Source organism: Rhinatrema bivittatum, chromosome 4, assembly GCF_901001135.1.
Source record: "Rhinatrema bivittatum chromosome 4, aRhiBiv1.1, whole genome shotgun sequence".
NCBI classification, from domain to species: Eukaryota; Metazoa; Chordata; class Amphibia; order Gymnophiona; family Rhinatrematidae; genus Rhinatrema; species Rhinatrema bivittatum.
In genome coordinates this window covers 162,554,559-162,570,521 of record NC_042618.1, presented here as the reverse complement: position 1 = coordinate 162,570,521, position 15,963 = coordinate 162,554,559, and the positions used below count along the sequence as shown (strand labels likewise).

Here is a 15,963-nt window from a genome sequence, read left to right as displayed (position 1 = left end):
TGCAAGGGGATCCGATAGAGTCGGACAAAGGACCCTGTTGGTGCCTTGGGGGATCTAATGCAGGATCCGTTGGGAGATCCCATGCAGGATCCGGATGTGGTTCCAATCGTGGAAGGTAATGATCCGCAAGTAGTCCATCTGTTCTGGAGGTAGGAACTGGGTCCGTTGATTCCCCAGGTGCTTGAGGAGCTGGGGATTAAAGTCTCCCAGCAGGACTTGGATATTGAAGGGGAGAAGAAGCTGGTGGATTAGGAATCTCCCGAGGCAGAAACCTTCACCTTGCTTGCAGGCAATGTGGGTAGACCAGCGGTGGACCTCATGGTGACTCTGGGAAATTCAAAGACAGATCAGATTTTCAGTTGCAGAAGAAAGGTCGGATCGGAGGGCATCGATGTCCTAGTTCAACCATGGCCAACACATCAGTTGCTATATGTCTTTCCACCGGTTGGTTAGTGCCTCAGCTCATTAAGCTTCATCTGGGCAGGGGCACCGGAGTGGCCGCATCGACCGTGGTTTGCGGACCTTCTGCATCTGTTGGAGGATGGTTCCGTTCTCTTGGCTCATCTCTCAGGATTGCTATGGTAGGGGCCTGTATTTTCAGAGTGGGAGGATTGCTTCTGTCTAGCGGCTTGGCTTTTGAGAGGCAGCGATTCTGTTTGAAAGGTTATTTGGAGCCGTGATTGCATCTGCATCTTCTGGTTCGGAAGATCTGTTCAGCATGGAATCTGAATTTGATTCTTTGTGGGCTGTGTAGTCCTCCCTTTGAACCAATATGGAGGGCATCGTTAAAGGTTTTAACCCTGAAGACTGTTTTCCTGGTGGCTATCTGTTCGGCTAGGCGAATATCTGAGCTGCAAGCTTTGTTGTGTAGGGACCTTTTCCTGTGTTTTTGAGACGATGGGGTTTCTTTATATACGGTTCCTTCCTTTTTGCCTAAGGTGGTGTCCTTTCACCTTAACCAGGTGGTTGAGCTACCGGCCTTTCTGAATTTGTCAGCAAATGCTCCTGTGGCGAGGGAACTTCTTATTGGATGTGTGTCGAATTCTGTTGCGATATCTTAAGGTGACCAATGCATTTCGGAGATCTGATCATCTGTATGTCCTGTTCAGTGGAGCAAGGAAGGGAAATAGTGCTTCCCAGGGCACTATTGCTTGATGGTTGAAGAAGACAATAGCTTTGGCTTACATCTGTAATGGTTGGTCAATGCAGGAGGGGTTGAGAGCGCATTCCATTAGAGCGTAAGCAACCTCATGGGTGGAGTGTCAATGTGGGCGACGTGGTTTTCTCTTCACACTTGTACCAGACATTACCACTTGGATGTACGGGCACCAGAGGAGGCGACATTTGGGGAAAGTGTGTTGCACACAGGTTTTTCGAGTTCCCGCCCAAAATAGAGGGGCTTAGGTACATCCCACTTCTCTGGACTGATCCGGGTTATGAACAGGAAAGGAAAATTGGTTCTTACCTGCTAATTTTCATCCTGAAGTACCCCGGATCAGTCCAGAGACCCATCCCCATCTTTCGAAAGACTTCCTTGCTTTTGGATATGGTTGAGCTGGTATATGATATACTCAGATTAATGAGAAGTGTACATTGTTTGGTATGTGCTTTGTGTTAAATCAAGGGGGCCTAGTTTTCAATGGGCTCCAGCTTTAAGTCTCTGTTTGCCCAAGGTTTGTTGGGGTTTGTTAAGGTGGATATCTTGGCTTGGGTAAAGGTCAATACTGAGGGACTGCAGGTGGCACTCTGTTATGTAGCAGTGCCTCAAAGTTTTGTTCTCTGCCTCCATCTACTGATAGGGATGCATAAACCCACTTGTCTGGGCTGATCCATGGTACTTCAGGAATGAAAATTAGCAGGTAAGAACCAATTTTTCTTTAATATAAAACACACAAGCTCCTGGTTTTTGCCTGCCCTCTGACTAACTATTTAATACATTCCTGTGGCACTGATGTGCCATAACCAATGTGCTGAAGCATGCTCTGTGTCTTAGACATGTATTATGGCCAGCTGCTAACATGATGCACTCAGAGCTTAGAGAGTTTCCAAGGTACTTACATGATGCTTGGTAGAAGAGCTCTGCAAGTTATACAAGCTGCTTGCTTCTTAATGGCCTGTTTCAGGAAGCAGGGTTTATACAAGCAGCATAGCAAGATTCAGATCTGGGATTATGCGGTAAGACTCTGAATGTTGAAAAAGAAGGGGAAACTTAGAAAAATCCAGAACAATGTGAAGTATTTGGGAGAGAGGATTAGAGGCCTCTTTCATTTTATTGCAAGATTTGTCAAGAGAGAACATTTGGATGCAGTCTCTCTCAGGCTAAGATTGGGCAACATCAAAAACGTAGGTGGATGTATCTGACCAAGTGGATTCTTGTCCTCGAAAGCTTATGCTTCAATAAAAATATTAGTCCAAGATTGGTCAACTTCAGCCTTTAAGAAGCACAGGATGTCCTCAATGAATATGTCTGACAGATTTGCATTCACTGCCTCCGTTGTATGCAGAAATATCTCATGTGTATTCATTATAGATATCCTGAAAACCAGGCCTGTTTGTGGCTTTTGAGGACTGGAGTTGGCCCCCATTGTGTTTAGTTTGTAAGGTTCCACCACCTTGTTTCATTTTTTCTATTACAGACTAAGAAGGCCACCCCTCTGGTTATAGAGTAGTGTTCACCACAAATACCACAACTTCCAAGTGCACAAAATCAGTGAATGTAGAATAAACCATACTGGTTACACTTTAAAAAATTGTTTTTTTTTTTTTTTTACTATGTATCAATCAATCAAATTAAGCTCATTAATATATGTACTGTCCCATAAACGCTGTCGTGTAATGCTGCAATACCATCCCTAATACCCACGTAGGGTAACCCTGTGGCCACCTGGAGTATCCTGCCAAATACAGCACAAGCCCGCCTGCATCTGCACTCATGCTGCTACACTGGCAACCTCCCACCTGAGGTTCCTGCTTGCCTTTGGGCAAGTTCCCTGCTCGCAAGCAGGGAACTTGGTGGTTTCTAGGGACATTGGGACACCACACAACCCGAGGGTCACACAGTTCCTAGAAAAACACCAAATACACACAATATCAGAATCGTTAGTCAGTCCAAGATAGGCAGAGCTAATAAACTAATAAGTTTATTTAAAAAAAAAATAGAAACAGATTTAAAAAGATAAGATTTAAACTGCAAAAGGAAACAGGTATTTATTTTATTTGTAAATGCTTATATTCTGCATATATCGAACTCATGCAGATTACAAAGTAAATCTTCTTTCATAAATTTCAATAAAAAAATATAAACATACATTAAAAAGAATTACAGTAGCAACTAGCGAAATAATTTTCACTACTTTCTGTGCTTGGGAGGTCAGGAAAAAGTCTGTTCACAGAAGCTTATCAGCGTTTCACACAGAGATCTGCTCCCTCTGTACTCCCAGCTAAGACTGGAGAATTCCAGGCTTCTCAGGACGAGTTCTCTCCCTCCAGGGCCAGTCAGTGCACATAGTATTAACAGCTTTCTAGCCAAAGGCATTGCAGGTTTATGTTACTTGCATTCAGGGCTGCTGGGATGTGTATGCTGATCAAGCCATCTTCATTCAAGGCAGCATCCAAAGCCTCTGTTTGAACTACAGTGCAGAGGTCAAACACCACCTTCTGGCCAGCACACAGGAAATGAGCTCTCTGGGGAAAAGTGTCACAGGGCAGAACAATAAACCACAGAACAAGCAAAATCCCTATTTTGCTACAAATGCTCAATATATAATGACCAGCATGTCTAAAATTGAAAGGGAAAACTTCACAGCCGTTTGTGAATTCAATCTTCTTTCAGTGCAAACGCACACAGGCTTTAGCTGCCATCATTGGCCAAAAGTCCCTTTCAAATGTCCATCTCAATTTGTGCTTTGTAAAGTAATAGTGCTTATCTAGCCTTTTTGCAAAACTTTTTCACAATATTGAAGAGCATTACTTATATTTTTAAAAAAGACAATGTGGGCCACGTTTGCTGACTAAGAAGCTGCTTCCAGGCCAGCTTCAACAAGTAATTCACAGTGACTTCCATCTGCTGATCCTCAACAGCCAGCTTTCCCCAGGTCGTCTGAACCAATTGATTCAGTCCTACTTGTATCTGCTTGCATCCATGGATTAGTAGTTCTGATTTTCTTTGGGGCCTTAATGGGACAATAAGAACTACAATTCCATGCATGCAGTAGGTCAAAGCCAGGACTGGATTAGCCTTTTCGGTCAGCTTGGGATCAGTTGGCAGTCCTATTCTAGAGGGATTTGTGGCTGATATGATATACTGCTGGGAGCCAGAAATTGTGAGTAAGGACTTGGCATTTCAGTGGCTTTGCAAAATCAGGGCTCTTTTGTGTGTTGGCTATCCAATTTTAATACTGGCTGCTGGCCAGTGGTAATTCTGCACCATCCTTTGAGCTCTTGTTACTTATTTTTATTACACATGATTGAATTGAGTCCAAGAATAAGACACATGGGGTGAATATTGAGAGGGAAGGACATGAACAGTTCGAGGAAATGTCCATTACAGATGTTGTATGCTTGGATTTCATCAAAGCTGTTGATGCTGTCCTGCATAGGAGGCTTATTTTATAAACTGAGTAGCCTGGGGATGGGTCCTAAAATGGACTAGATTAAAAACTGGTTGAGTGATAGGCCACAGAGGGTAAAGGTAAATGGTGTTCACATTGAGGAGAGAAAGGGATTAGTAGCATTTTTGGGAATTGGTCCTGGGCCTAGTTCTGTTTTGTATATGTGAGTGATATTGTGTGTGTGTGTGTGGGGAGGGGGGGGGGGTTATAGTATTTTCCTGTTTGCTGTGTTGAGTGGAAAGGCAGCATACAGATTGAATAATAAATAAATAAGTAAATTCATTAAACTTTGTCTTTTTCAGTTGAAACTAAGATTTGTCACAAAGTGGGCACCCCTGAGGGAGTAGACAAAATGTGGAGAAAACTAAAGGTCTGATTTATTAAGGCTTTTCTTCCATTCTGCATTTGTTTTGGGGGGGGGGATGGGGAGCTTAGTAAATCAGACCCTAAGAGAGCTCAAGGAGTGATTGAGTGCTTAGCAGCAAAGTTTCAATGCAAAAGGGCATTTCCTAGCGTGTACCAGATGGACTCAGGACCAATGGGTATGGTGTACTCCTGATAGCAGTTGGAGACGAATCAGATTTCAATCTGATGTCAGCCCCTAGTACATATAATCCCTGCAGGAAGTGCAGCTCTTCAATATTTTCCGTCTCCATAGCAGTTAGGGACTATCTGCATGCTCTCGCAGCGTTAGAACCAATTCAAGAAGAAAAACCCCTGCCACGACCTTGCCAAGAGGGTAGCAGTGGAAGCTACACTAACCAGACTACTGGCCCTCGAGGCCATAACCCCAGTGCCTCCACAAGAAATAAATACTGGGCATTATTCCATTTATTTTATCGTCCCCAAGAAAGAGGGGACGTTCAGGCCCATCCTGGACCTCAAGTCGGTCAACCGCCACCTGAGGATTCCCCGCTTCCGCATGGAAATCCTATGCTCCGTAATAAGGGCAATACAACCAGGAGAGTTTCTCACATCCCTGGATCTTTCGGAGGCCTACCAACACATCCCAATTCATCAGGAACATCAGCGCTATCTACGCTTCAAAATCCTGGACCGTCACTACCAGTTCCGGGCACTACCCTTCGGGTTAGCCACAGCACCCCGGATGTTCATCAAGATCATAGTGGTGGTGGCGGCAACATTGAGGAAGGAAGGAATCCTCATACATCCTTATCTAGACGATTGGCTGATCAGGACGAAATCCCCAGAGGAAAGCCGCCAAGCAACCAACAGAGTCAAAACTCTACTGGAGAGCCTAGGATGGGTGGTCAACACAAACAAAAGTTGCCTGCAGCCCTCACAGTCTCTAGAGTACCTAGGAGTCCAATTCGACACCAAAGCAGACAAGGTCAGGCTGACTCCCACAAGGAGATCAAAACTGTGGAACCGGTTACAAAGCCTGTTGAGCGAACCTCGACCCACAGCATGGGATTACCTACAAGTCCTTGGTCTGATGGCATCCACACTGGAAGTAGTGCCATGGGCGTGAGCTCACATGAGACCCCTGCAGCGCTCGCTTCTATCATGATGGAATCCGCTGTCTCAGAACTACGCCATTCGGCTATCACTCCCGGGCAGGGTTCGGACCCAGCTACTGTGGTGGCTACTGGCCAGTTACCTGTGCCAGGGAACAAGACTATCCTCCCCAACCTGGACCCGGCTCACCACAGACGCCAGCCTACAAGGATGGGGAGCTCACTGCGAGGAATTAACCGCCCAAGGGCAGTGGAACGCAGAAGAAGCGGGATGGAACATCAGCCGCCTAGAAGCGCGGGCAGTCAGACTATCCTGCCTACGCTTCGCACACAGACTCCGAGACAAAGCGGTCAGAGTAATGTCAGACAACGCCACAACAGTGGCCTACATCAACCGTCAGGGAGGAACCAGAAGCCAACAGGTGTCTCTGGAAATAGAACCCCTAATGACGTGGGCGGAAGTAAACCTCCAAGAGGTCTCGGCCGTCCACATCGCCGGGAAAGACAACATCACGGCGGACTACCTCAGCAGGGAAAGTCTAGACCCAGGAGAATGGAAGCTGTCGGCCGCAGCGTTCCAAATGATAGTGAACCAGTGGGGGACACCAGACATGGACCTTCTGGCAAACCAGTCCAACCCCCAAGTACCCAGGTACTTCAGCCGCAGGTGGGAACCTCAGTCCCAGGGGATCGATGCCCTGGTACAGACCTGGCCATAGGGGACCCTATTATACGCCTTCCCACCATGGCCCCTATTGGGCGCAATCATTCATAAGATACATCTGCACAGGGGACTAGTTCTTCTGGTGGCCCCGGATTGGCCAAGAAGACCATGGTACGCCGACATGAGAAGACTACTGGCAGGGAACCCCCTACCACTGCCTCCACACAGAGACCTGCTCCAACAAGGACCAATCCTCCACGAGGATCCAGCTCAATTCTCTCTTACGGCCTGGCCCTTGAGAGGGTTCGCCTGAGAGAGAGCGGATACTCGGGGGGGGGGGGGGGGCGGGGCTGTAACCGACACCCTGCTCCGAGCACGCAAGTTCTCCACATCTCTAACGTACATAAGGATTTGGAGAGTTTTTGAAGCCTGGTGCGAAGACCACGACATGAAGCCACGCTCATCTAAAGTTCCCATGATCCTGAATTCTTACAGAACGGGCTACAGAAGGGGCTGTCCCTCAACTCTATCAAGCTCCAGGTGGCCGCATTGTCATGCTACGGCCCCAAGAGCGGGGGCGACAGCATAGCTTCTCACCTGGACGTATCACGTTTCCTGAAAGGAGTCAAACATATCCGCCCACCACTAAAGTGGACGGGTACCTCTGTGGAATCTCAACCTGGTCCTGGATTTCCTAGCAGGAACCTCCTTCAGACCCCTCCGAGGTCTGTCCCTCCGTCTGTTATCTTTAAAGACAGCCTTTCTGCTGGCAGTTTGCTCAGCCCACCGCATTTCAGATCTACAAGCACTGTCCTGCCGTGAGCCGTTCCTCAGGCTCACCCCGGGATCCATCCAGCTACGCACGGTCCCTTCATTTCTTCCCAAGGTGGTATCGCACTTCCATCTTAACCAAACCATTTCGCTACCATCACCGGATGACTTGAAGAATTCAGAAGAAGCTCACAGTCTACGCCACCTCAATATAGGCAGACTCCTGTCCAGATACCTGGAAATGTCGGAACCAGTACGAAAAATGGACCACCTTTTCGTCCTTCACAGCGGGAAGAGACAAGGGGAAGCAGCCTTGCGGGCAACAATAGCCCGCTGGATCAAGGAAGTCATCAAGGTGGCCTACGTGGAAGCAGGCAAGCCTCCGCCTCTACAGGTCAAGGCCCATTCTACCAGAGCCCAGGCAGTATCCTGGGCAGAAACCAGAATGCTGTTACCCGCTGAGATCTGCAAGGCGGCGACATTGTCCTCCATCCACACCTTCTCCAGATTCTACCATCTGGATGTTCAGGCTCGGGAGGACCCGGCATTTGCAAGGGCAGTACTAAGTGGGTCACGGGCAGCCTCCCACCTGGTTCGGGAGTAGCTTTTATACATCCCATTGGTCCTGAGTCCATCTGCTACACGCTAGGAAATGGAGAAATTACTTACCTGATAATTTCGTTTTCCTTAGTGTAGACAGATGGACTCAGCATTTCACCCTTGGCTGCCGTTACACATGGAATTTCGAATGATTCAAGGGTAAGCCATGTTTTCATTCACCTAGGGCACCCACCCTACTGGGTGTCGACGCTTTCCGGTTGAGTACACTGGCGGTCTCCAGCTATGGTCGTTCCAACCAATTTAAGTTAATCAGATTAATCAAATTATAAAGTTTAACCAAGTTATGAAGTTATTCAAGTTAATCAAATTAGTCAGTCACACATATATCCACAATGCTTTTCGAGGAGAGCTGCACTTCCTGCAGGGGTATATGTACTAGGGGCTGACGTCAGATTGAAATCTGATCCGTCTCCAACTGTTATCAGGAGTACACTATACCTATTGATCCTGAGTCCATCTGTCTACACTAAGGAAAACGAAATTATCAGGTAAGTAATTTCTCTAATCATGCATTTGGGCTGCAGAAATTCAAAGGTGCAGTAAGAAGTTGGGTTGAGATAGTGATGTGTACACTAGGTAGGAGAATGACTTTGGTGTGATTATATGAAGGTAGTGAAGCAGTGAGCAAAGCCTGGGGAGAGGCATGCCCAGTAGAAAAGAGGTGATAATTCCTCTGTACCAAGTTAGTGAGACCTTATTTTGAATGTGTGTTCAATTCTGGAGGCTATACTTCTGAAAGAATTGAGACAGTTCATAGAAGGGCTGCCAAATAGTGCAGGGTCTGCACGGAAAATCCTATAAAATGAGTTGTAATAAATCTCAATATTGTATAGCCTAATGGAGAGAAGAGATGGAAGGGATTTAATAGAGGCAGTCAAAAAAATACCTTAATGTGGGAGTCCCCAAACTATGGCCGAGGGCTGGATGCACCCTTGACTGAATTTTGGTCAGTTCCCCGGCAGCAATAGCAGAAAGAGCTTGGTCTGGCCTCAGGGGCATCGCATTCTACCACTACTTGAAGTTGGAAGTGCAAGTAGCAGCAGAACAGTGTAGGTGGGGCAGCTGTTTCAAGGCCACCACTGATTGGCTGTGTTATGCATTGCTGGCATTAAAAGTGCTTGTACATGTAGAGCCATTTGGGCTGAAGACAGGGAGATAGGCTGTAAATCAGCCAAAAGGAGTGTTTGGCAACTGTGGAAGTCAGTGCAGGCTATGGGGAAGAAGTCACTGGCAGTACTGAGCCATGGGTTCTGCGGACTGGTAAGGATGGTTGTTCCTAGAGCTCCCAACCATGCCACCACCATCTCTTCATAACCGTGAGGGAGGGGACACTGGCATCATTCCCCAAGGATGCAGGCAATGGAGGTGCAGAGTGCAGAAATTCTTATTATAACCCAGATACCAAGTCTGAGTGTGACTCCCTGGCTTAGTTTCCATGGGGGCTGTTTTGCTCATACCATGAATCTGGCATGTTGCAAGAGAGGGGTGTGGGAGGAGGTGAAAAGGATGAGAAAAGAGAATGAAGAAGAGAGCAAGAGTGTATGAGGCGTGTGATTGAGCGTGCACCACACCAAAATCCCATCCCACCATCTACCCTCCCTGCCCCCCCCCCCTTAATTTCTTTGGTGGGCAGTTATAGGGGAAGGGGGCAGCAAGGTTGCTTGGGGGTGTGGTAGGATTAGTAATTCTGGGGAAATCTAGAAGTAATACTGATGCTCTGCCCCACCCTGCTTCCCCTTTCCTCAGCATTTTCAAATCACCCGACGGGCCAGGCATGGTTCCACCTTCCCTCAAAGCCTTCTTAACAAACAACTTGCAAGGGGCTCTCTCCCAGCTCTTTCATGGAGAGCCCCAGCTCTTTCATGGCTCAGCAAAATATGAGGCTGTCTCTCTGGCCCTTATGGTAATTTGAATGTCCTATGTGGCCCTTCTCTTGAAAGGTTTGGGGACCCCTGCTATAACAGTGTGAATAATGCATAAAAAGCAAGCTTTGTTCAGTAGAAAAGAAATTTATAGAAGAAGAGGGAGTGTGTAGAATCGGGAATAACACAGAAAACCTTTTTTCACATAAAAGGTGGTAAAAGTAAGGAATAGCCTGTGCAGGTGATGGAGAAAAAAAACAGTAACAGAATTCAGGAAGGCATGGGATCAGCAAAGAAGATCCTTAGTCGCAAATGGAAAGACACAAAGCAACTGTGAGCCTGTGGCAATACAGTAGGAATTAAGTTGTAACAAAGACAAGGGAAGAGGTGATAGGGAGAAAATAAGGCAAGGGTAAAGGAAATACAATCTAATGATGCTACAGGCTATGGATTAGTTATGTAGGAACCAGCAGGCTACAGCTCCCCAGAAAACAACCAGGTCAATGCCATTAGGTTGGTAGGGTAGGCTATGGGGACATAGGCAGTTGGATGTTAGGGCAACAGATTTGCTAGTTTGGTTGCTGTTTAGATTACAATGCTTGATAGTAAAACATGGTGGGTGGAAGGGGCTGGATGTTGTACTTCATATGGGAAATTGTATAATCATCTACTGGGATGGTAGAGAACCAAAAATGATGATGACAAAAACTGACCTGGATAAGGAGTGATATCCTAAAAGAGGTCAAGCTTCTATAGTTGGTAGCTGGGATATGTCTTCAGCAGTGTAGAGCAGAAAAGTTGGGTAGGCTGGATGGGCCATTTTGGTCCTCATATGCTGTAATATTCTTTTTCATTGTCTGCCATTAGTTTTATCCGTTGTACTCTGGGTTTCTGCAGTAGCCATTTTTTCCACGGTCTCTGCTTCTGTCCTCATTTTGTGTTTGTTTCTGTTGTAGGTTTCAAAGGACGATGCTGGATCTTTCTCTGCAGTGGAGGTTTGCCAACTTGCCCAATAATGCTAAACTGGAGATGGTAGCAGCCCCTGGCCGGAGGGCTGGGACAGAGTGTTCAGTATGTCCTTTTTTTTTTTTTGTTACCTTTGCTGGGTTAAAAACGTCATATATTGTGCAGCTTCTGAGAAAACAATGTCTTGGTCCTACAGTAATAATTAGCTCTGTATTATGGTGAGTAGGTAGGTTTTGGGGCTTTTCATATTCAGAATTCTATGGAATTTAGTTTTTTCTGTAGGAGGCTCTATTTGGTAATTATGATTGACAGCTTTTTGTCCCAAATCGTTTTGATTATACCAGCAAAGCTCGTTGTAGCTGGTGTGAGTGTGGATGTGTTAGGCTGAGTCTTCTGTTCAAGTACTCTCATCTTTAACCTCACTCTGTCTTAAAAAAAAAAACAACAAACAAAACTAATCCTAATCCTCTTTCATGTTTTTGTAAATACCACCTGTATTGAGCTTCCTGCAACAGCTTTGTATTAGATGGCAATGCGTTTCACGTGAACCTTTTTCAAGTTAGATTTAAAGGGTTTACTCCTGAGGGGAATTTTGCGAAAAAAAATTTAAAATTCTGCACACAAAAACTTAAAATTCCTGAACATACCCAGATCAGTCCAATGAAGTGGGTTGTGAATCCCTACCAACAGATGGAGTCAGAGAACAAAAACTCTGGGCACTGCCATATATACAAGAGTGCCACCTGCAGTCCCTCAGTATTTCTCTGACTCCAGTAGATGGTAGAGATGCACTCCTGTAGTCTTTAGTTTGAGTTTTTCAGTTAGTTAGATTTCTTTTAGTTGTGGTCGCTTCCTGAGGTGTTAGGCACCTTTGTGGGCCATCCCTCAGTGGAAGCCGGGCGTCCGGGGGATTGGGTATCCCTGTCAGGGTCTCTCCCGCCACAGTTCGGTTTGTGACGGCCAGGGGCTCCTGATTACTCACCACCGAGGCTGCTGCAGCTGCTTCCTCGAGAGCTTCCCCTTTCTTACCTCCGTAAAGTTTATAAAAAAAAAAAAAAAAAGTAAAACTCATTGAGAGTCTGAGAGTCTGCTGACTAACTTCAGTTCTGAGGTAAGGAGTCTGTGCAGGGGTACTGGGTCCTCTGAGGCTGTTTGGGGAGGCTGTCAGCCTTTTTTTTTCCCCTCAGCTTCCGGAGCTCCGGGTTGCCTGCAGAGGGAAAGGATGAGTTTCTAGTTTAGACCCATTTATTTTTCTGTTTCACTGTGGCGTGGCTCAGCGTTTCGGCCAGGGACAGGCTGCCTTTCAGCTGGCTTTTCACGGTGCGGCTGCGCGCTTTTTTTCAGAGCAGATTTTTTCTTCCCGGCCTGACTGGAATCTTTCCCGCGTCGTGCCTCCGAGCGTCTTGTGGTCAATCGCGGCTTTCTTCTCCCCCATCGAACCGCGAGGCGGTGTGCTCTTCCAAATGGAGACGTGCTCAAAATTGCCGGCCTGCCATGTGTGTGGTACACGCGGTCAGGCTCTGGATACGGCCTCTTTAGGTGCAAATTGCCCTCCGTGGATGGAGGGCTCGTTGGGGCTGGTTGCTTCTTCCCTCGGGGAGCAATCGGGTGCCCCGGGCCTAGGATCACAGGAGGGGAGGATTCTCCTCCTGCTTTAGCCCCGGTGGGGGAGGACCCCACGGGGGGAGCTGGCGATGTGACTCCAGCCGATTCCCCGGAGGGGGAGGGGGACCCAGAGGGGTTTTCCCCGGAATTTGTCCTCCTGATGCAAGAAGCCTTCCTTGCTCCGAAGCGCTCGGCGGTTAAGAGGCCCGGACCTCCAGGAGACGTTGTAGAACCACCTGGGAAAAGAAGTCGGGGCACGCAGCCTAGTCAGCGCCCTATGGGTCAGCCTCACCCGAGGGAAGATGGCTCCCGGGGACCCCAAGACCCGATGCCTGGGTCAGGATCGGCACCACCCTCAGGGACGAACCAGGATCAGGCAGATGGGGATACGGATGATTCAGATGACCCCGATACCCCGCCTGTGGAAGGAGACGATCCCAGCGTTGTCCGCCTATTTAAAAGAGATGAGCTATAGCCCCTTATTCCCGAGGTCCTGGGGCTTAAGCTTTCACAGGATGAGTCTGACAATGAGGGCATTAATCCCATCCTCAATGGCATTAGGGATCCCACAACTTCCTTCCCTCTGCTGAAGAAAGTACGCAAACTGGTGACACGGGAGTGGGAGGCTCCTGATGCAGGGCTGAAGGTGGGCAGAGCGATGGCAAAGCTATATCCCCTATCGACTGAGGTTTTAGACCTGCTGAAGATTCCTAAGGTGGATTCTGCAGTCACTAAGAAGACCACTATCCCAGTACCTGGGGTGGCCGCCCTAAAGGACATGCAGGACCAGAAGCTGGAGATCCAGTTAAAGCGGGCATTTGAGGTCACCGCTCTGAGTCTTCGAGCGGTGAACTGCGCTAGCCTGATGCAGAGAGCATGCCTGTGTTGGGTTCAGGAGGCTGCTTCCAGTTCTGGGACCATAGGCAGTGGGGCATTGCAGTCCGCCCGTTTAGAGGTGAGTGTCGCTTATGTGGCGGATGCACTGTATGATCTGGTGCGGACCTCGGCGAGAAGTATGGTGTCCCTGCTGTCGGCGCGGCGACTCCTCTGGCTGAGGAATTGGGCGGTAGATTTGTCCTCTAAATCCCAGTTTTGCAATCTGCCCTTTAAAGGCAAGCTCCTCTTCGGGGAGGACCTTGATCAGCTGGTGAAGCTGCTTGCGGAATCCAAGGGCAATAGGTTGCTAGAAGATAAGAGATCGTCTAAGAAGGCGTTTCCTCCTCGAGCTCGTTTTTGGGACACTTGACGCTACAGAGCTAGCAGATATACCGCACCGGCTGCTTCTAAACCAGCTCCAGGGCACCAGCTGTCCTTTTGCGGGGGTCATCATCCTGGTAGAGACTCGGGACATCTTGGTGCAGGAAACAGCAAAGCCTCCCAATAAAACCACGAGCACCCTTTCTGTCATTGAAGCTGTCTGAGGCAGATTATCCAACTTTTACACGGAATGGGCAAGGATTACCTCAGACCGTTGGGTCTTAGAGGGAATCAGAGATGGCTATGCACTGGAGTTCTCGCGTCCAGTCCAGGAGGTGTTTGTGGAGTCCCGCGTGGCCTTACATAGCAAGCACAAGGCGGTCCGGGTGACCCTGCAATGACTTCTCGACCTCTGAGCTATTTTCCTAGTTCCGGAGACTCAGCAAGGATGGGGATGTTACTCGATTTACTTTGTGGTCCCCAAAAAGGAGGGCACGTTTCACCCCATCCTTGATCTGCAGAAGGTGAACCGTTGTCTTAGGATTCCTCGTTTTCGGATGGAAACACTGAGGACGGTGATGGCGGCGGTTCAGAAAGGGGAGTTTCTAGCGTCCTTAGACCTCACAGAGGCGTATCTACATATCCCTATCAAGTTGAGTCATCAGAGATTTCTGTGCTTCAAGGTCTTGGGGCAACATTTCCAATTTCGAGCCCTCCCATTTGGTCTTGCAACAGCTCCTCGAACGTTCACCAAGGTCATGGTGGTGGAGGCGGCCTTCCTTCGGAAGGAGGGGATATTGCTCCACCTGTGCCTGGACGACCGGTTGATTCGCGCAAAGTCTCGGGAGGACTGCGAGAGGTTGGTGCACTTGGTGATGATCACGTTGCAGTCGCTAGGATGGATGATTATGTCCAGAAGGGGAGCACAATTCGATACCTTAAGGGGAAGAGTGTTTCTAGCGGCAGACTGAGTAACGAAGTTACAAGACCAGATCCATTCCCTTCTTCAGAGGAGCAATCCCACAGTTTGGCATCATCTTCAGGTCCTGGGCTCCATGGCTTCCACCTTGGACTTGGTTCCATGGGCGTTCGCTCACTTACGACCGTTACGTGTGCTTTTGTCTCGTTGGAGCCCGGTATCGGAGCAATTCCACCTGCCAATGCCGCTCCTTCAGGAGTCCAGAGTCAGTCTGTCGTGGTGGCTTTCGAGCGACAGTCTGGAATGGGGGGTGGATTTTGACCCTCCGAATTGGCTGATAATCTCCACCGATGCCAGTCTGTCTGGTTGGGGAGTGGTGTGTGTGGAAAGGTCCGCCCAAGGTCTCTGGTCGGCGATGGAAGGAGTCCATCAATCGACTCGAGACAAGAGCAGTGCGTCTGGCCCTACAAGCATTCTTATCCTGGATTCAGGGCAGAATGGTGTGAGTATTCTCAGACAATGTGACGACGGTGGTGTACATCAACCAGCAAGGCGGGACATGAAGCCCCACAGTTGCGCTGGAGGCGCGACTTCTGTTCGCCTGGGCAGAGCGTCATCTCGGAGGCATTGCCACCTCTCATGTCGCAGGGGTGGAGAATGTGCAAGCGGATTTTCTCAGCAGACAGCAACTCGATCCAGGAGAGTGGGAGCTGTCTGCCGAAGCATTTGTGCCAGATGGGGGAGTACCTCAGTTGGATCTGATGGCAACGCAGGTGAATGCTAAGACGGAACGTTTCTTCAGCTGTCGGTGAGAGCAGGCCTCTGTGGGCATCGACGCTTTCGTGTGTCCCTGGCCCACGGGAATTCTCCTGTATGCCTTCCCTCTCTGGCCCCTCATAGGTCGGCTTCTCCGTCGCATAGAACTTCACCCAGGAAGGGTCATCTTGGTAGCGCCGGAGTGGCCACGTCGTCCGTGGTTCGCAGATCTGGTGCATCTGGCTCTCGAAGGTCCATTACAGCTGGGTCATCTGCCGTGTCTGCTCCTTCAGGGGCCAATGGTTTTTGGATCGGGAGGATCACTTCTCTCTCGCGATGAGGCGATGTTTACGCTTGAAGGGCTATTCTGAACAGGTCATGTCCACTCTTCTGCAGGCGCGATGTCCGGCCATCTCTATGGCCTGTGTGAGAGTCTGGAAGCTTTTTTAGTCGTGGTGTCGTCAACGGGCCTGCGATCCATTAGCAGCCGATATCCCTCGGGTGCTTGACTTTC

General features: G+C 48.5%; 1 protein-coding gene across 3 annotated transcripts in view; it reads left to right on the top strand.

Annotated features, from left to right (window-relative positions):
- Positions 1 to 15,963, top strand: part of ASPSCR1 (ASPSCR1 tether for SLC2A4, UBX domain containing) — a 249,279-nt gene that overhangs the window by 16,759 nt on the left and 216,557 nt on the right. For all 3 annotated transcript variants that reach the window (XM_029599053.1, XM_029599052.1, XM_029599054.1), the window contains one exon: positions 10,963 to 11,077. In XM_029599053.1, coding sequence (XP_029454913.1) covers positions 10,963 to 11,077 — 115 coding nt within the window. The remainder of the gene's footprint in view (positions 1 to 10,962; positions 11,078 to 15,963) is intronic.